The 18390-nt window shown below is 40.2% G+C and overlaps 1 protein-coding gene across 1 annotated transcript; it reads left to right on the top strand.

Moving 5' to 3' along the window:
* Nucleotides 1-239: 239 nt before the first annotated feature.
* Nucleotides 240-18331, top strand: LOC119562000 (decaprenyl-diphosphate synthase subunit 1). Its single transcript, XM_037875388.1, has 8 exons — nt 240-1150; nt 11045-11221; nt 11595-11734; nt 12176-12317; nt 12865-12954; nt 15827-15958; nt 16125-16319; nt 16890-18331. The coding sequence occupies exons 1-8, from the start codon at nt 941-943 to the stop codon at nt 17109-17111; spliced, it is 1308 nt and encodes a 435-aa protein (XP_037731316.1). The 5' UTR covers nt 240-940; the 3' UTR covers nt 17112-18331.
* Nucleotides 18332-18390: the final 59 nt, after the last annotated feature.

Raw genomic sequence — 18390 nt, 5'->3', positions numbered from 1 at the left:
TTAAGGCACATTTCTTCACTTGTTCAATAAACATTATTTTCGTATGAGCTAATCAACAATGTTGACATCGGTGGCCTTCACCTCGGCTTGCTATTCCTATCTTTTACTATTTTAAGGAACTTACTTTTCAAATGTAACAGCCACTTCCCCTCTTACGTGGCCCATCTCTAGCGTTACGTTTTAGCCGGCTGCCTTGCGTCACCGCGCACGTTGCAACCCTAAGCAGCTGTTCGCAGCAGCTGTTCTGCACTGTTACGTCAAAATAAAGTAGTGAAAAGGTGCAAATTGCGTGCGAGTTAAATAAAAACTATTTCCTGGGAAGGAAAACGTGCCTAAAGTGGAATCCTTGAGTGGCCAAGAAGCTGCGGAACATGCGGACACTGGCGGGGGGTGGACGGTAGTGGCTGCCAGGCCAAATGACCTTTGTGAGAGGAGTCAGGATCCGGATATAGTGTGACCCACAGGTAAACACAGGGGTCATCTGTAGTCCCCGATCTCCAGTGACTGCAAAACCGCGTGGTTCAACCGCCGTTCAATCCCAGTTGAATTCAATTCAAGTTCAATCCGAACTCAACTTCACCACACTCGGCCGGCCACCGGTACTCACCACACCTGACGGCGCGCACGCGCAACGATTCAAAAGTCCAGAAAAAGCGAAAACACTTCGCTGGAGCTGCTGAAGCCAAACGCAAGCAAACCGCGCTTCGCTGCCGCCTCGAAAATCGCCAGTAGATCCCAAAACACCGAGAAACCGAAATCGCGCGCTTTTCCAATCCTGCGATCCTGCCACGAAAACATAAACAAAAACCCACTATAATGCTGTTCACCTGTTGAATTCTGTGCCTGTGTCTCGATCAAGAAGCTGTAAATCCTTCCCCGAAAACAAACCCAAGCAAATAAATCAAAGTAAACAAATCTCCTGACCAATAAAACCACTAAAATGGCCTGCTTGAGCACTTCCGGTCGCGTCGTGTGCGGTTCGCGTCGCCAGCAGGCGCACAAGCTGCTGTACCAGCTACTGGGATCCCGCCCGGGTCTTACAGCCCCGGCCCCATCGACGGGATTCAGTCCGCCCAAGGTTCAACAGCAGGCCATGCGACTCTTCCACGGATTAAGCTTCAGCATGGGCAAGGATTATCCCGATCTGCTGGTGAGTTCATTGGCGCAACAAGTCTGCACGGGGAAAAATCTATCCTGATTATATTTAAATCGGATTAAAAACAAGTCACATAAAACATTTTCAATTTACTTTTTTTTATAAATTCAAGTCTGGTTTTAAGGTTTTTTTTTGGTATTCAAAGATTAAAATCATCGACTTTTTCTGTTTTTTCAAGTATTTCAATTGGTTTAAATAAAAAATCAAATCATCAACTTTTTTTTAATTTTTTCAAGTATTTCAATTGGCTTAAATAAAAAAATGTATAAAAGAAAATTCATTTAAATTTTTACATTCGTGTTTGGAACCTTTTTATAGCTTTGGAACCTTTTATAGCTTCAAATTAATTTTGTAGTAGTGGGTGTTGAACTCGAGACTGTGACACTTCATAATGTAAAACATTTTTTAACAAAAGCCTAACAAATTTGCAAATTGATTTGGATTTCTAGGGTTTCAATTTGTGATTATTACCGTTTAGTTAAAAATTTTGGGATGTATTACTTTCGCACCAAGGAGAGTGCAAAATATTTTACGATGTGATTTCGATTCGCTTTTTTTTCGGTGCAGAGTGCATTGGCTGCGCTGGCTGCAAAACCAAACTGTTGGCCGCTAATGCGTCTGCGTGACTTTGGCTTTTGCCGTCCGCTTTTCTTTTCTTCGCTGCAAAGCCAAAAAGAAAATGAAAGTGAAATTGGTCGCTGGCTGTTGGCGGTTGGCTGTTGGCCATTGCTTTTGTGCAAGTAGCGTGAAAAACAACTTGTTGCGCCCACAGTTGCAGTTGCATTCGCAGTGTTGTTGTTGGCGGAAGCGGGCGCATTTATTTATTATTGTGCCTTGGCTTTTTATTTTTACCATTTGGCCGAACGCCTCTGTTTTTCTCCGTTTTTCTCCTGTTTCCATGTGTTTTTCCCCGCATTTTTGCAAGGTGAAGTTTTTCATCTGCCTCTCTTTCTGGCCCGATAATTATGTCTCTTTCTGGTCTGTCTCTAGTTTGTCATTATTCATTATTTTTATATCGTTGACAAGTCGCTAGTCTGCAGTGTTTTTCTTCCTTTTGTTTTTCCTTTTTTCCCCGAGTTATGCAATTTAGTTGCATATTGAGCTCTGGTTTATTGCTCGTACTTATCAATATTTATTATTTTCGCGCCCAAAACTGTGCTCTAGTTGGACTCTTAAGCTGTGACCGTATACGTAATATTTCGAGTGGATTTCGGTCTGTTCTGTATTTTGTCAAGCAAGCGGACTGATGTTCTCTTATCAGCCAGGAAAACACTATCAGCATATTGCTATTTCATTGGCTTTACTGCCTATTTCTAATACAGTAGACACGACATAAAGAGTAAAAATGTAATTTTTAATAAATGGCAGAATATTGAAACCGTTTAATTCTCTTGCAACAAAAAAGGTTTAATGAATTGGGCTAATAAAATACATATAATAGTGCCCAAGGCTACTTTAATATAACTTAAACTGATTAAAAAAATGTATGCCTTTTTATTGAAATATTTTTCCTATGATCAGTGCTTACTGTACTAAGTAACGCAATTGGAATTCATGTAATCTTCTGCCATCTGGTATTTAAATCGCATGAATGACGCACCAAGTGCATCGAAAGGGTCGTAAATAACCGAGCTCATTATATTTTTATGGAGGTATTTCTCCATGCTAGGCCATATTTTTGTGGGGAAAAATGATCTCTAGGTTATGTTCTGAGAGCCTTTGTTGTCGGCTGGAAAAACCCAGAAGGAACTTCGGCAATTGTCTTATAATTGAATTGGCTGGTTGAGCACTCGCCTTCGGTTTAATTGCTTACTAACTTACTACTCAAGGAGGCATGTATGAATGTATAGGCACAATTAGTGCATCGGCTTCTCACATTTGCTATTTAGTTTATTGTTTTATGGCACGCCATTTAAGCCAACCCATTTAGTTGGGGGGAGGTGGCTTAATTGCTTTAGCATTGCGAATGCAATAGGCTGAATGCAGTTTGTGCATTGGTTATTTTGGCGGACAGCCTTGGCTTAAATGTATTTATTTGTATTTATATGGCCGCCGTTTGGTCAGCTCTGGGTTATATATAAAAAGGTTAAGTGCTCGTTAATTCACGTTAATGCACACTTTTGACACTCGTTAAACAGACCTTGATCCGAAAGGCTAGACGTTTACTATTGCCTCCCGAAAAACGTAAGAAACAGCATGTGTTACCCCTTTTTTATGCACTTTATTTAGATCAATATATCGAACCACCCAAAATGTTAAAAAAGTACATATTTCATATTTAACAAATCTAATCAAAGCATAATAAATGCATTTTGTCAATGTAGACAAGTCTCCCAGTTATATATTATTGGAAAAGGTTGAACAAATTGTGTATGCAGTTGTCGTCATCGGGTTATTTATGCATTTCAGTTGTTTAAGACCTTTTTGTTGTTTCAATTCGGACCGAATAAAAATTCACTCAACGCCAAATTGGTTGTATGCCCAGCTCACATCCACACGGCTTCAAAAAGCACCTGGAAACTGATACGTTCATCTATCATAGGTAAACAATAAACAAAACGCAAATAGAAAGCGCACGTCGCAGCCAAAACCAAAACTGAAAACCAAAAAAAAAAACGCCAACTAATAATAGTCGGCAATAGCAGTCGTAGAAGAAATTCACTTTTAACGGTTTCTTTGACTTTCTTCTTCATTTCATTTGCCAAGAGCTGCCGTTGAGCTCTCCATTGTTTTGGCCAAAAGAAACCGGCCGAAAAAGAAGTCTTTCTATATGCGCCACACGAATTTGGCAAGAAGCCGATTGGCCAGCTTGAAGTGTTCGTTATCTCTGCCTCGAATTAGTTTCCAAATCATTTTCTTATTTTCCACCTCTTCCGCCCAAAAGTTTTCGAGTATTTATAAGCTTTTCACTTTCATTGCGAATGCGTGAAGTGAAGAGAAGAGTTTTAACGCCAGCGTGTGAATTCGATGGGTTGATACTGCCCTGCTCAAGGTGGCGATTCTTCAATTAGATTAGAGAGTCTGCGGACAGTTAGATGATTTAACGGGGACTTCGGATTGATTTCTGTCGATTCTCCGCTTTTTATACGCCTGTGCCTAATTTGAATGCGCGGGTTCGGTCTCGTGAAAGTGAAACCGAATCTCAACCTGTTTTCATTGAAACTTTTAGAAATTTTGGGCACGAAGTCAATACTCGATAAAGTTAGCTGTGATACAATGGTATTTTAGTAAAATGGCTTTTAAATTTAAGCTTGGGATGGGAAATGTTAACCTAAAATATTGAATATGAATATGAAATATGAACTTACAAGGCTCCTATGTTCAGACCTTAAATAGGTTATCCTCGGGTGATATATCAACAAGTAGTTCCCAATTAAAACCTCTGAGCCCGCATTCCTTTAAATGATATTTCTCAGTCAGTCATATTTCCCTCCGTTAACCCCTTTCGAGAAAGTCATCAGCCCAACCAAAAGAAGCAGATTTGCTAAAGATACATCTGTCGCATGAACGAGATGGTCATATCGTAAATCTTTGTCTTTGTGGCTGTATCTTTATTTCTGTATTTCTGCAAAAACACTTTCACTGACCCAAGGTCCGAATGGCCGGCCCTCCAAGAAGAAGTCCACAAACCCGAACCCGAAAACCCGCTCCGAAAAATATTCTCTATCAGCCCGTATAATATTTATGTTTAATGTGCACTTGCTGGTGGCTTAATTGGCTCTTCGGAAATTGGATGTGGGCATGCCTAAGCGGATTGACTTTCATTCAACCTGTCCTACAGCCATAGTACACCTGCAATGGTCTCTTTGATCGCCGAAGTTTGACTTTGGTATTTTTCGGCCCGTACTTGCTGACCCAATTCCAGAAAGACGCATGCGTTTTGGTCCGTTGTCCTAAACTGGTTTCGGTTTCGGTGGTTTCGGCCTTTCTGCCGCATTTCCCTCTCTTTCGCGCCAAGACTGTTAACTGTTAATGATTTCGGCGTTGTTTTCCTTAACAACAAATTTTCGGATTTCGATTTGAAAGCCGAAAAAGAAGCGCCGCCGCCTGCACAGAGAGAAATATTGATGGAAAATGATGATCAATTTTGTTTCGAAATATCAATTGGAATATTACCTAATTATAACATCAAAATAATAATTTAATAACGGTTTACGACGTAATACCCAAAAAAGAAAAACTTATAGGATAGCAGTGGGTCTCGAACCTGGTTCCTATTTTTAAATTTAAATATGAACTGGTTCAGACACAAGAACAATATTACAAAACTACAACCTATTAGAAAAATGAAAATTAAAAAGAAACCTATAGGACAGCAGTGGTCTTTGAACCTTTGATCACAACCTACAAGTATCAACAGATATTGGCCTGATTTTTTTCAGTGTGCAAAGGGAGCGCTGTTGGGCGGTGGAGCAAGTTTGGTTCGCATAGTTTTGACCAAGTTGCATAACCCGGCCCAAACCAAACCCCAGTCTGACCAGCTGTCAGCCTCGCATTTCATCAATGTCGCTCATTGGTCGCCTTTGCTGCCTCTTGGGTGTTCGGTTTGCACTCATTGATGTTTTATTTTTATCAGTAAATATCATACATTTAACTATCTTGGGGCGCCGTGTGCATATATTCCCACACTGATTGCCTCACCTGTTGGAAAAGCTTGCCGGTGCATTCTGAATTCCCAACTGGGCTCTATTATTTGGCCAAGGGTTTTGGTTTCGCCTAATTAGCATTGGAATTTGTTTAAATGCTTTCCACATTTTACGGCTGCCTATTTCGAAACCTCTTGGCCAGAAATTAAAACGAAAAATTAGATTTGCATTTATTGGCGGCACGCGTCGCATTTGCAGTATGCATTTCGGAAATTTTTGTTTTTTTCCTGTCTGCGTTGGCGCTTTTTATGTAATTTTTTGGGTTGATTTACACCCAAAGCCGCCAGTGCAGGATAAACTTGAATTTTCTGGTTTTCCACCACTAACTGGTTTCCAATTTGTCTGCAAAAACATTTTGCCTTTCCTCGGCGAACCTTATTTTTGGTTGCATTTTAGTGTGTTTGCCTTTTGACAGATTGTTATAATTACCAACTGCACACTGACACCTTCAGAAATTATGGAAGGCTGCAAATATTTCTCGGCTATTAAATGATTTTCACAGGCTTCGCGCTTTTCGGCGTTTGACAATCGCTTGGATGTCGGGGCGTTTAAAAACGCATTCGCCATTGATTCGGCAGCGTTTAAAGTCGCCTCCACAGTCAAATATCACGCAGCCGCCGCGTTGGCCAAGCACGCACTAATTTCAATTGTAAATCGTTATTGCGCAATATCCAAAGTGAACGCGGGAATTCCGTGAGATTCGATTCCATTGCTACTAATGTATGACTGCGGAAAATGCCCAAGCTAAACTGGATCGGAAATCAAGTTTATGCCAATTAATAAATGAAAAGTCTTTTGCAGTGCGTCCACTTTTGGGATGACAACTCATTAGGGGGAAATAAAATAATGGGGGTATCGACATTGAAAGAGCATTTATATTTAATTGCTGAATTTTCATGTTCAACAAAGGAAGACATTTTCTATTGCATTTTTCATTATCAAATTAACATTTTAAAAATCATAAAGCATGTGGATATCTAAATGATTTTCTTGATAATCTTACAATATGTATTTGAACCGACATTATTTAAATACTTTTCGGGGTTCCCCAGATTGTCCCACTTACTCTGTGGCCATTTATGTTATTTTGTTTGTGATTTGCAGACCCCAATTGGTCAATCGATTGCAGTTGTCATAGTTTCTGATGAGCCTTATTGCGATCGCAATGAAACCGTGACGTATTATGGCATTCGCAATTGAGACATTAGCTAATAATGTCGATAGATTATGCTATCCACTCGAGCCGCTACATCGTTTTGAGAAGAAACATTCAGAAGCGTTCTCAATGCCGCAGTGAGCACTTTGTCAAACACAAATTGCCCAGTTTAGAGGCAAACACTCGGCCACTTTGGCATTCACACTCACTTGAGTTTGGCTGCCTGCGGTGCGCACTGGGTTGTTAACACGCATGTTAACCACTTGCCTGCGAACTTGGCTAATGAAGAAGCTCCCGCAGTTAAAATCGAACGGAGAAATTACAGAGCCAATCGCTATTTTCCCCTCTCAAACCCCCTCTTAGTCGTGCCCACAAACTTTGGGTTATGTCAGCCATGGCAATACAACCACGAGCAGCGATGACAAAAAGGGAAAGTAAGTCCAAAGCCTCGTCTTCGCGGCCCTCAGTCGCTCACTTTCTTGGCCAAGTCTCTCTGTGTCCGCTTTTGGCCAATACCTTGCTTTTGGGCGCTTCCGCTACCAAAGGCCTGTCATGTTCGATCAAGGCGGCGGTATTTCTTTTTCAGCCAGCCAAAAACAAGAAACTAAAATTGTTGGGAAATGATTCGATTGTTGCAGAAGGGTTTTGCTCAATTTTGCAAGGTCGGAAGAGTTGTTTTCCAGAAAAACGAATATATGAGAATTTATAAATTTAACTTATTGAGGAAATGCACAGAACTATCTTAGAAGTCAACCAAATTAACTTTGAAGATCATTTACAATGAACATTTATAAATTCTTTTTGCCAAAGAGTATATTTTTATTTATACTTTCCTAATAATGATTAAATTCGTTAAAAAAATACTCTTAAATTAGCATTTAAATCAATTAATCTTAGGAATTTTAATGAATACTACATTAGATCCAATTTAGTTATGAAATGGAGGAACATTAACCCTAAATTTAAATGAATAATGATTTAAAAAACAATCAGTAGACAAATTAAGTGCTCAAGCAACTACGTCCTTACAGCCGACTAATGTATAAATAAATGTAAGTAGTTAACCCCTGAATTGTTCTCTTCGCCATCAGCGTAAGCATAAATTTGTTAACTTGATTACTTTAATTGAATAATTTTTAGCATGTTTGGTTTTTAAATCACAGGTGCTAACAGTTTTCGTACTCAAAGACGGCCTCCATAGAAATAGCAACATGCAAAAGCAATTGTCGAGACTCGCATACTCGCATATTGCCATATTGAATAAAAATGGCTTATGATACCTCAACCAAGCGGCATACAAATTGCCAAAAAAAACTGAGCGAATTCCGGGCAGAAACAAGAGCAGAAATCACAACAATGAGGAGGCTCCTCACAAAAGTGAGTCGTAAAGCCATCAATAACCAATGCAAAATGTTGCAATATCCCCGTTTTGTTGGGCCTTCAATCAAAGCAGACATCAATCAGTGCGAGTTTTGCCTGGCACTCGAAAATGGTTAAATACTTTCAGCCGTTAATTGTCCACATCTTCAGCTGGCAACCACGAGTGGGATGGGTTTTGGACTGAATTGGATGCTTCGGATGGTATCTAGAGAGGATTATGTCGTGGGAGCGCCCTGCGGCGAAAATTCCACTTTTATTTGATTCGCTTTTGGCACTTGTCTTGTCGATTTTTGCACACTCCGCTAAATGCTGCAATTGCTTTGATCACTGCGCCCATTTTTTATATTATTCCACAATTAAATTAATGACTCCGAAAACGCGCGTATTTAAATGAAAATTGGCAGAGGCGCCGCCGGCTGCTAAGCAAATAAAAGTAAATTATTTGCCGCATTGTTGCCGAAGAGATCATTATTATTATTTCCTTTTGAATCGATGTGAAAGTTGCCTGGCCAATTGTTGCGGCTCCTCTTTTGTGGCCACATCGCATGTGGGCCAAAAGGAGGTTAAACTGGATATCTTGGAGTGTTGGATTGCGCCAGGCTAATTGCGGTTTAACCTTATCAACCGATGCGGGATAATCTTGGAACCCGAACTCTGCATCTTGAAAAACTTGCAGTTCAGAGGGGTTTCAGTTTACATTTGGCTTTAGGGTTAAACAAATATTTTAGCAACGGAGCAAAGATACGAAAATGATTACAAATTATGCTTGCATTGATGAAATTCCCCTTTTCAATATCAATGGGAACTCTAAATATCAAGTTAATCTTGAAAGCTGTGTTTAAACTTGATCAATAACTTAAAGGTGGCCTTTAAAATCATTGAAATTAAAGATTCCCCAAATTTTAATCTCTTTCCTAAGCACAATATGGAGTTTTCTAGACCTTTCAACATTTTTTTTCATGATTACGAAATAGACCACATTGTAAAAACTGAGTCAAAGTCCTCGGTTCGTCTTCAGCAGCCAAGTGCAACGAAATAGTCTACTTCCTATGTGGTCATTTTGAGTGCTTTGGCTTTGTGCACGCAACAAAATCGCAAGCCTCGAATGTAAATTTGGCAAGTAAAATTCACTAAAAATCGAGATTGAGCAGACACCCAGAATCAAAGCGCAGATCATTGACCTGGCTTAACAATGCGCATTTGATCCATAACATAGCCAAGTGGCCAACGGAAGGCAGTTCATCGGGTTTAGAGCTCTAAAGACACTCAAAATCCGTTCGGCTTTCGTGGGCACCACCTGTAAAAACCATTTAACAGCGCTTAAAAGTCATTCAACGTATGCGGCCAACTCGAAATAGCCACAATTAAATGCATTTCTGCACGTTCCACATAAAGAAATGGAAATGCGGCTTTTGCTTCGTTTACTTACTTTTATCTTTTGGCCTTTGCAAATATTATCAACTAATTTTAATTTGGCGCACATATTGAAAACGAAAGTTACCGCGCTCGACTCGAATTTAATTGGATTTCTTCCGGCTGCTGCTGTAAATTGTGATGCGTCGATTTTGTAATAAGCCCCCGAACCTTTGTTCGCTTTCTACTCGCCAAAAGCAATGCTAAGCCCATGCCGATGTTTATGACACATATTAAATATGAAACTGGGTCATTACAAGCTCTTTTCAATGGTCAACAATTTGTTTGGGTATTTTACGATGCTGTGGGCCCCTGAAGACCGAAAAACCGAACCAGTTTGGCTCCCCAAAACCCACACGTGTAGTTCCCCAGATGATGGTGGTGATGATGCTGCAGATGATGCGGATGAAGATCGTTTGCCAAGGGCGGGGAGTGATGGTCATTGGCCCAAGTCAGGATACCATCTCCACAAGTGGGTCACCGCGTAATCCGCCATCACACCCAGGGCAAACATCCAACTATCCAAATACCTGGTGGTGTAAAGTTGGGTTGCCCCGTTCGCCGACAGCTGGCAACATCGAATTTACATGTTATCATGCCCCATGCCAACGTGTGTGCGGCTTTTATTGACAGACTGAGTGGCTGACTGGTTGATTGGATGACTAGTTGACAGGCTGCACAAGAAGCAAGCAAAGTCACACATTGCATAATGGCATTATAAATGCCTTTAAAAGGAAATCAAATCAAAGGCAGTGCACCGGAAAGAAAGATAATAGACGGATAGATGGCCCATAAAATTAAGTATAGGTGATAGAAGTGAAGATAACATTTTTATTATTATTTAAAATAATAATAATAATTTATAATAATATCTCCTTAGTTTCTGTGTGGAAAATGGATCAATTTCTGTTGTAGGCAAAACGTTTTGGCCGGCAATTCGGCAGCGCGTGTGCTGTCTTTTGTCTTGAAAACAAAAAGATTTGTGGCTTTAACAATTGACATTTTGGCGACAAGGTCAAGAGTCGCGCGAAGGCGTTAACAATTGACTTCAATTAGTTGGCCATTTGCCCATTACAGCCCAAAACTGCTGCAATTTTCCAGTTATTAGTTTTTCGGCTAAACTGAAAACAGAAAATACGCTGGCGGGCAAGACGAAACTTGTTAGTCGTGGCACTCGCCGCAATTGAAAGTTGTTAAGTGACTTGTTCGCCCCTTCATTATTCACACTTTGTTAGTAATTGCAGCACTTACCCGAAATTGCTAACCGTTCTTGTAATTTTGTCTAACCTGCAGCAAAGTCCCCACAAGTGCAGTCACAGTCTGAAGTACTCACAGAGCTCCCAGCCGAATGTGAGACAACACAGCTCGGTCCACACACAACAGCCAGCTGGTCCTGTGAGGGAGTTCCAGATCGATCCCTACATCATACTCGACGACGACCTCAAGTACTTCTACGATGACGTGAGATATGTAAGTAGAAACTGTACTATTTAACTAGAAATATTTTTTAAACTAAGAAAATATAAATTTTTTTAATATTTTGTTATCTTCAGTACGGAATACTGTCATTATTTTAATCATTAATCTAGTCTAACAAGCCTAAATAGAAGTAAATAAATCATGTCAAACAGGAAAACTTTATAACACTTATAAATTCCATTCAGATTTTAGGTGATTGTTATTGATTAGATGGTTTTTTCCTTAAATGAAGCCAGGGGATTTTTATATCTCGCACCCCATAACACAAATATTTGCTAATTTAGGCCATATTCTAGACTTCAGCCGGACCAACTGAAAGTGGGCTTGACTAATTATCTACCTTGTTTGTATTTTTACCTTTTAGCTGCTGAAGTCGGGGACATCCCAGCCAGAGTTGGACACCATTGCCAGCTACTACTTCGATGGCCAGGGAAAGGCTCTGCGACCCATGGTCACCATGCTGATGGCCAAGGCGATAAACTATCACCTGAACAACGAGTCACAGTGAGTTTATAGGGCATTTAACAGCAGGATTAGTTGAGAAGGAAGTAATTATGATCATATATGTTTTATGGAGACCATTTATTAATTTGTACGTCAAGATTTTACAAGCAATATAAAAGAAGCCATAAAGTTTAATTGCATCTGCTTAAGCTTGTTATTAATTGTCCATACCAATTATTATCAGTTCATATTTAATATTTTTTAAAGTCCTTGTAATTGAGACATGGGAAATATAAAATTACAGTCTGATATATAACGAAGATATGAATATACCAAGATGCCTGATAAATATTTTATTCCTTTATGTAGACAAGTGTAGATAATTAGCATGGCTTTGCGAAATGTGCGCATTTCGGCCAAATCAAAATACTCGTAAATTGCTCAATATGTAGGTGTAGTTTTATCCAAATCCTAAATCATATCTTCCTATCGCCTTGACAGCCAATTAGTACACAAGCAGCGACAGATCGCCCTCTTTTCGGAGATGGTTCACTCGGCCAGTTTGGTCCACGACGATGTCATCGATCAGTCGGACTTCCGACGCGGCAAGCCCAGCGTGAATGCTCTTTGGAACCATAAAAAGGTAAGACCCCTTTGGCCAGTGTGATATGGTGATATGCAGCACCATTGGTGCCACCGATGTTTGCCCGGGCCAAACAATCCAACCCAAACACGCGCCCAGAGTCGATCGCAACCAAAACAGCAATCATTCAGCTCCCAAAGTCTGACTTTGACATCAATTTGTTGCGTATTTCGATTTGAAGTGTTTATTGACTTTGTCAACATCGGGGTATCTTGCATCATTTGAAAGGCCTCAAAATCGGATGGCGATTCCACTTCGTGGGACTTAATAATAGATCCCAAAATACCTCGAAGCTGCAGTTTCCCTTTCGACACATGTCTTCAAATTAAAATGCATAAATTAATCCAATCCAATCTTCACAAGAAGCGGTAATTTCACGTCTTTGATCATCTTAGTCATACGTGTGTCGGTTGAGTTTTATATTGTTTTCACACCATCTTGCTGCTGGCTGTTGACTCTTGCAACACATAACTGTCTTCCAGCGATTGTGTTGGCCGATCTTTTTTTATGGCCCCATGTTTCTGACCATGTCTCATCGCTTTTACAGGTCACAATGGCTGGTGATTATATCTTATCGATTGCCTCGATTATGATAGCTCGTCTGCGCAGCGATGATGTGACGATCGTGCTGAGTCAGGTAAGAAAACATTGCATTTAAAGGATATGACTAATATAGGTCTTAAGATAGGGAAATATAAAAATCATAAATATTATCATATGTCAAGAAAATGAATTAAGGAGTTTATCATATTGGTTAAATTTTAAGATTTACCATGAACCTAGAACCCTATTGATCATCTTACGAAAATATCTTTAAACTCTTTCGGATACTTTAGAGTTTTTTGCACTCGCCACCTAAAACAAACACAACTTACCAAGTACTTCGCACATTTTATGCTGCTAGTAAATTGGCAAGGCAAACACAAATAATACCCAAGTATTTGCATTGGGGAAAAAAAATTCACGGATTCAGAGGAACTATTGCTGTACATAAAAACAAGCCCATAGGTAATTGTATTTGAGAAAGTACGTAATCAGATCTGGTGCCAGATTTAGCACTATACTGGGCAAACAGGAGGGAACTTTTGTCTCAAAATTATGAAAGTTGCTGGATTCATTTGGCGGGGAAACCACTTCCCGTGTTCAAAACCAGTTGCCAATTTTAATGGGGCACAAATCAACGGGGCCTGCAAACTTCCTGCGTCCCTGAAAGTTGGGTTCTCCAAGGTTTGCCCTTCGCCAGAGTTCGAGAAACTCTGCTACAAAGCGGCATTCACTTTTTATGTTCCAACAATATGCATCCGTGTCCTTGTGATTCCCCCAGGTGTGAAGAGGCCACATTCCGCAGAGATATTTCACCGCTTTTTCCCGCCCTGCCCCACGTAGTTTCTATAAATTTCAAATTAGTCACACCTGCCAGTTTCACTTTCGATAGAGAGTGAAACTAGATCTGTTGCCCTGGAAACCCAAAGGTGGCTCCGAATCTCGATCTCAATCTCTGTTCAAAGCCCCAGCTTCTTCCCTGCATATTTACACAATCGAGCGGCGGTCCAAGTTAATAGCCAAAGCAAACACGGTAAACTTGCCTACGTTTTTGGGTTACACATTCGGCGTTTTCTCAATTCGCGAAATACAAAAAAAAACATGCGTAACACCATAGGATTGGCCTGTGGACCGAAGATGGCCCAAGGTGCGGCTTAGACACTTATCCCCAGCTATTTGTTTATTTCATTACCTCAATCTGGGCGATATCATGCGTGTATCTATCGCAACTCGCATAATTCGGCTCATTTGCATTCCAAACATTTTGACCCCGCCAAAATGAAACTTTCTTCGCGATCGTGAGGTCATTCGTCTTGGAAACTAGTTCTAAGTTAAACAGCTCCAACTGGTCTCCACTATATAAAGTTTAAGTTTCTCTGAGCAGTGGAATACAGCTATCAGTAAAAGAGCTTTGGTCAAGCATAACCTTACACACTCTTTAAATTAGTTTAAAACAAAAGTCTAGAATAAATCTAAACAATATTTAAACAAATCTTTTTTTTAACCTGAGTTGCTACTTCTATTATTGTAACTTAAAATTTTGGATAGAAGAAACCAGAATTGATTTGTCCCAATCTTTGTATTCATCCAACTCATTTTGTCTTTCATTTATAGGCGACTTTTGCCTGTTTCTTTCATCTACAAAAATCTACAATCCTCGGCATATATTTGTCACATTTTTCATATTAAGTATTCTACGCACGAGTCTGAATAAAATCAGCGGTATCTAAGACGTTGGATGGCATTAATAAAACGGGTAGATTGTCCGTCTGCCTTTCAATCAAGCCAATTTATGACTATCTCTGAGTTTTGGGCTAAACCAGACAGTTAAGACTTTTTACGCCCTTGGAAAAGCCCACACATTATCAGTCAAGTGACAATTTGGTTAAGAAGCAATTGCTTTCTGTATGGTGAATTGTTTTCTCTGTAGGCAAACGCACCCTGAAAATAACTTGATTATGTACCCACTTTAACTGCCAAATTCCCCTTGTCGGAAGTAGGCAATTCAAAAAGAAAATACCCAAGCAAGTGCCTTACAAAGTGGTTTCGAGGCTTAACCATAATATTTTTCACAAAATGCACTCGATTCCGCTGGCTGCAGCTTTTGGTCTCATTTAGCTGCTTAAAAGGCGGCATTGTGTTAATTTTTGTGGCTCCAAATGCACTTGTTGGCCAAGTTGTTAGAGCTCACGCACTTGTGGCTGGCGTTTTTGTCAGTGCTAATTAACATTGAAAGTCCAGCAGTGGTCCGAGGAATTTGGCCAGAAACTATTGGCCAGTTATGGCCAAATCACCTTGAGCTCCTTGGAAACCGCCATTTTTCAGCGCCCACGATTGTTTACCAAAGATTTTGACAAGTGCCTGTGATTTTTTGTGGCCGAATCAATGAAAATGCCTATTTGAAGGCGAATCGAAGGGCGTGGTGCCCAACAATTGATGGGCAAACAGAAGCGCCGATAGCCAAAATATTCAACTTCTTGTGGAGATCTGAATGAAATCTTATTTGCCAGATTTATTTGGCACAATTGTATTTGCCATTTGCATTTGAGCTTTCAGCCAAGCGGAAGTTACACACACACGAGCGTAACAATGTTTTTATAGACGGATAGATAGTTGATTTTAAGTGGGGATTGAATCAATTTAATCTAAAAAACTAAAGGGTTATCTTATGAATCATTAAATAATCAGTTTTATAAAGGTGTCTAAAAGTATGCAATAAAAATAAATTGTTGCCTACTTTAAAACACGTTTATAAATGGTTTCAACACCATATATAGATATTTCTATATTTTTAAAAAATAAAATTGGATACCACAGTAATAAAGATTTTCGTTCAAACTTATATCGTGCTACCAATTTATCAGTGTACAGTGGGAAACCCTAAGCGAGAACAATCGAAGCCATAACCATATCCCCAGCCGCTTATAGTGACATATTTATGACGCATTGTCCGTAATCTCTTGCAGATCTTGACCGATTTGGTCCAAGGCGAGTTCATGCAGCTGGGCTCAAGGGAAACCGAGAACGAGCGCTTCGCCCATTACCTGACCAAGACATACAGGAAGACCGCATCGCTGATCGCCAATGCACTGAAGGCGGTGAGTATTCATTACCATCATGCAATCATGAACAGTTGGCACTTATTGGGCGGACTGAGCCGCTTAATTCGGCAATTAGTTTGCACGCAGTCTCGCGTCATTGTGCCCAATCCCCCTGCAATTGCAACTGATCTTGAACCCACTTGTTTCTCCGGCTCTCCTGCAGACCGCCGTGATTGCCCAGGCCGACGACAACGTGGCCGAGGTGGCCTTCCAGTATGGACGCAACATTGGCTTGGCCTTTCAGCTGGTCGACGACATGCTGGACTTTGTCTCCTCCACCGAGCAGATGGGCAAGCCGACGGCGGCGGATCTGAAACTGGGATTGGCCACCGCCCCCGTTCTCTTTGCATGCGAAAAGGTGAGTGCGAGTCTGGGAATCCATTTGATGTTTCCTCATTGGCTTGCCAATAGATTATATGCACAGAGAAAAAATTGTAGCGCTCTATTATACAAATCGAGAGATTTGATGTCAATATAAAATGCTTCTAAAAGTATGCTATAAAAAATCAGTTTTCGGTTTAAAATATATTTTACTTAGGTTGTTTAAAATCTTTTTAGGTACTTAATCAGTAAATAAAAGGGTAATTTATAGTTTATTTCCTGAATGATATTTGATATTTTTTCTCTGTGCACCAATAAGCCAGATTGAGATGTCTCTTTGTCCAGTTTTCCGATTGCTTTGCATCCAAAGTGGCTTCCCGCCGTCGCAATGATGATGTATTCATGGTGTCGGCGGTGAAGGTGTGATGATGTCATGTGGGTGGGTGGTTGGCTGGTTGGCTAGGTGCACAGATGGATCTGTAACTCAATTGCCAGCGATTACCAATGCCCATTTGCTATGCATTCCGCGGGCTGCGCACGCGTGCAGTGCGTTCGAAAGGCGTTTCAGAGCTGCATAACTTAAATGCCTTTTCCTCATGTTTTCCAGTACCCCGAGCTGAATCCGATGGTGATGCGGCGCTTCAGCGAGCCCGGCGACGTGGAGCGGGCCTTCGAGCTGGTGCACAAGTCACACGGCCTGGAGCAGACCCGGTTCCTGGCCAAGAAGCACTGCAACGAGGCGATACGGCTGGCCCAGGAGCTCACGGAGTCGCCCTACCAGAAGGGCCTCCAGGTGGTCGCCGACTTAGTCATCAACCGCATGAAGTAGAGCCGCATCCAGGCACCCTAACATAAATAACATACGCGTAATGCAATAATATAGTGTTCTGTAGGCCACACTTGATGTTTCGGTTAAGTTCTGTTCAGCCAGCGGGCTAGATTTGTAACAAGATTTATTATTTAGTTTTTAGGCATTTGTTGTTGACACTGTAAATAATTGCATAAACAAACATAATCAACACACACTAAACGGCATCGTTCGCTGTACATAATAACGAGATGTTCAATGAATTTTTAACAAATTTTATATGCAATGTTTTTCGAAAACTTTATTTATACATATATGTGGAGAGCGAGATGTGAGCGAAGGCCAACAATAAGAAAAACGAGAAAATTGTACAAATATTTCTTCAAAATAAAAGAAATTGAAAGGGGTTGCCAAGCCGAGCAACAAATGAGAGGTAAACTACTTATAAAAGGGAAAATGTTTATTAGTCAAATGCAACAAAGACAAAACAAGTGTGTAAAACGATAGTTATAACACGAAGCAAGAAGGAAATAACATAAATGGTTTATTTTATATTAAATACTTGTTTTAGGGCATTTCATGCCTAAATGGTTCAATGGTCATATTGCCTGCACTCTTTTTCGAAATCCCTTCCGACCGCACAAATATGTAACTTAAAATGGAAAGCCCGTAGTTTAGCTGGATTAATTAAAATATTTTGAACCATTCGCGCATGAAATGCACATAATATAATGTTCTATAAGAAATGTAATGAGGATTGTACGTGAAACAATGCTGCCCAGTCTTAATTTTAAAACTTTCTTCTCCGCTTCTATTGCAATAGTAATTTATAAGACATTTAACACAAAATCGAACCGCAAACCCCCATTTCGGAATGCCTCAAAAACTCTATTTAATTTAAGTTTATATTTTAATTTATAAACACAACCTCACTTAAGTCAGTCAGCGGAATTTGTTTTTTTTTTGTGTGTATAGTTTGACGAGAAAACCCCTTGGGCTCCTTTACAGCCTAGAGCTCTACACTGAGAAAAAAGAGAAAACGAACTAAAACTGAAACCAAACGGGCGAAAATGCCAATCCTGGACAGTTGATCAATTAAAATGGGTGCTGAAAAGACGATTTACCCACATGTTTTAGAGGGCGAACGACAAAACGATGATAATGATGTTGATATTGATACTTGTAATTACGATATTTGTATACTTAAAGAGATGAATAAAAATTCGATTTTGTAAAACAAAGTGCAGTGGATTTTCCTATCGATGGATACTCCACACATCCTTCAAGGTGGAGTTTTCCC

Source organism: Drosophila subpulchrella, chromosome 3R (assembly GCF_014743375.2).
Source record: "Drosophila subpulchrella strain 33 F10 #4 breed RU33 chromosome 3R, RU_Dsub_v1.1 Primary Assembly, whole genome shotgun sequence".
NCBI lineage: Eukaryota > Metazoa > Arthropoda > Insecta > Diptera > Drosophilidae > Drosophila > Drosophila subpulchrella.
This window is presented reverse-complemented; position numbering and strand designations above follow the sequence as displayed.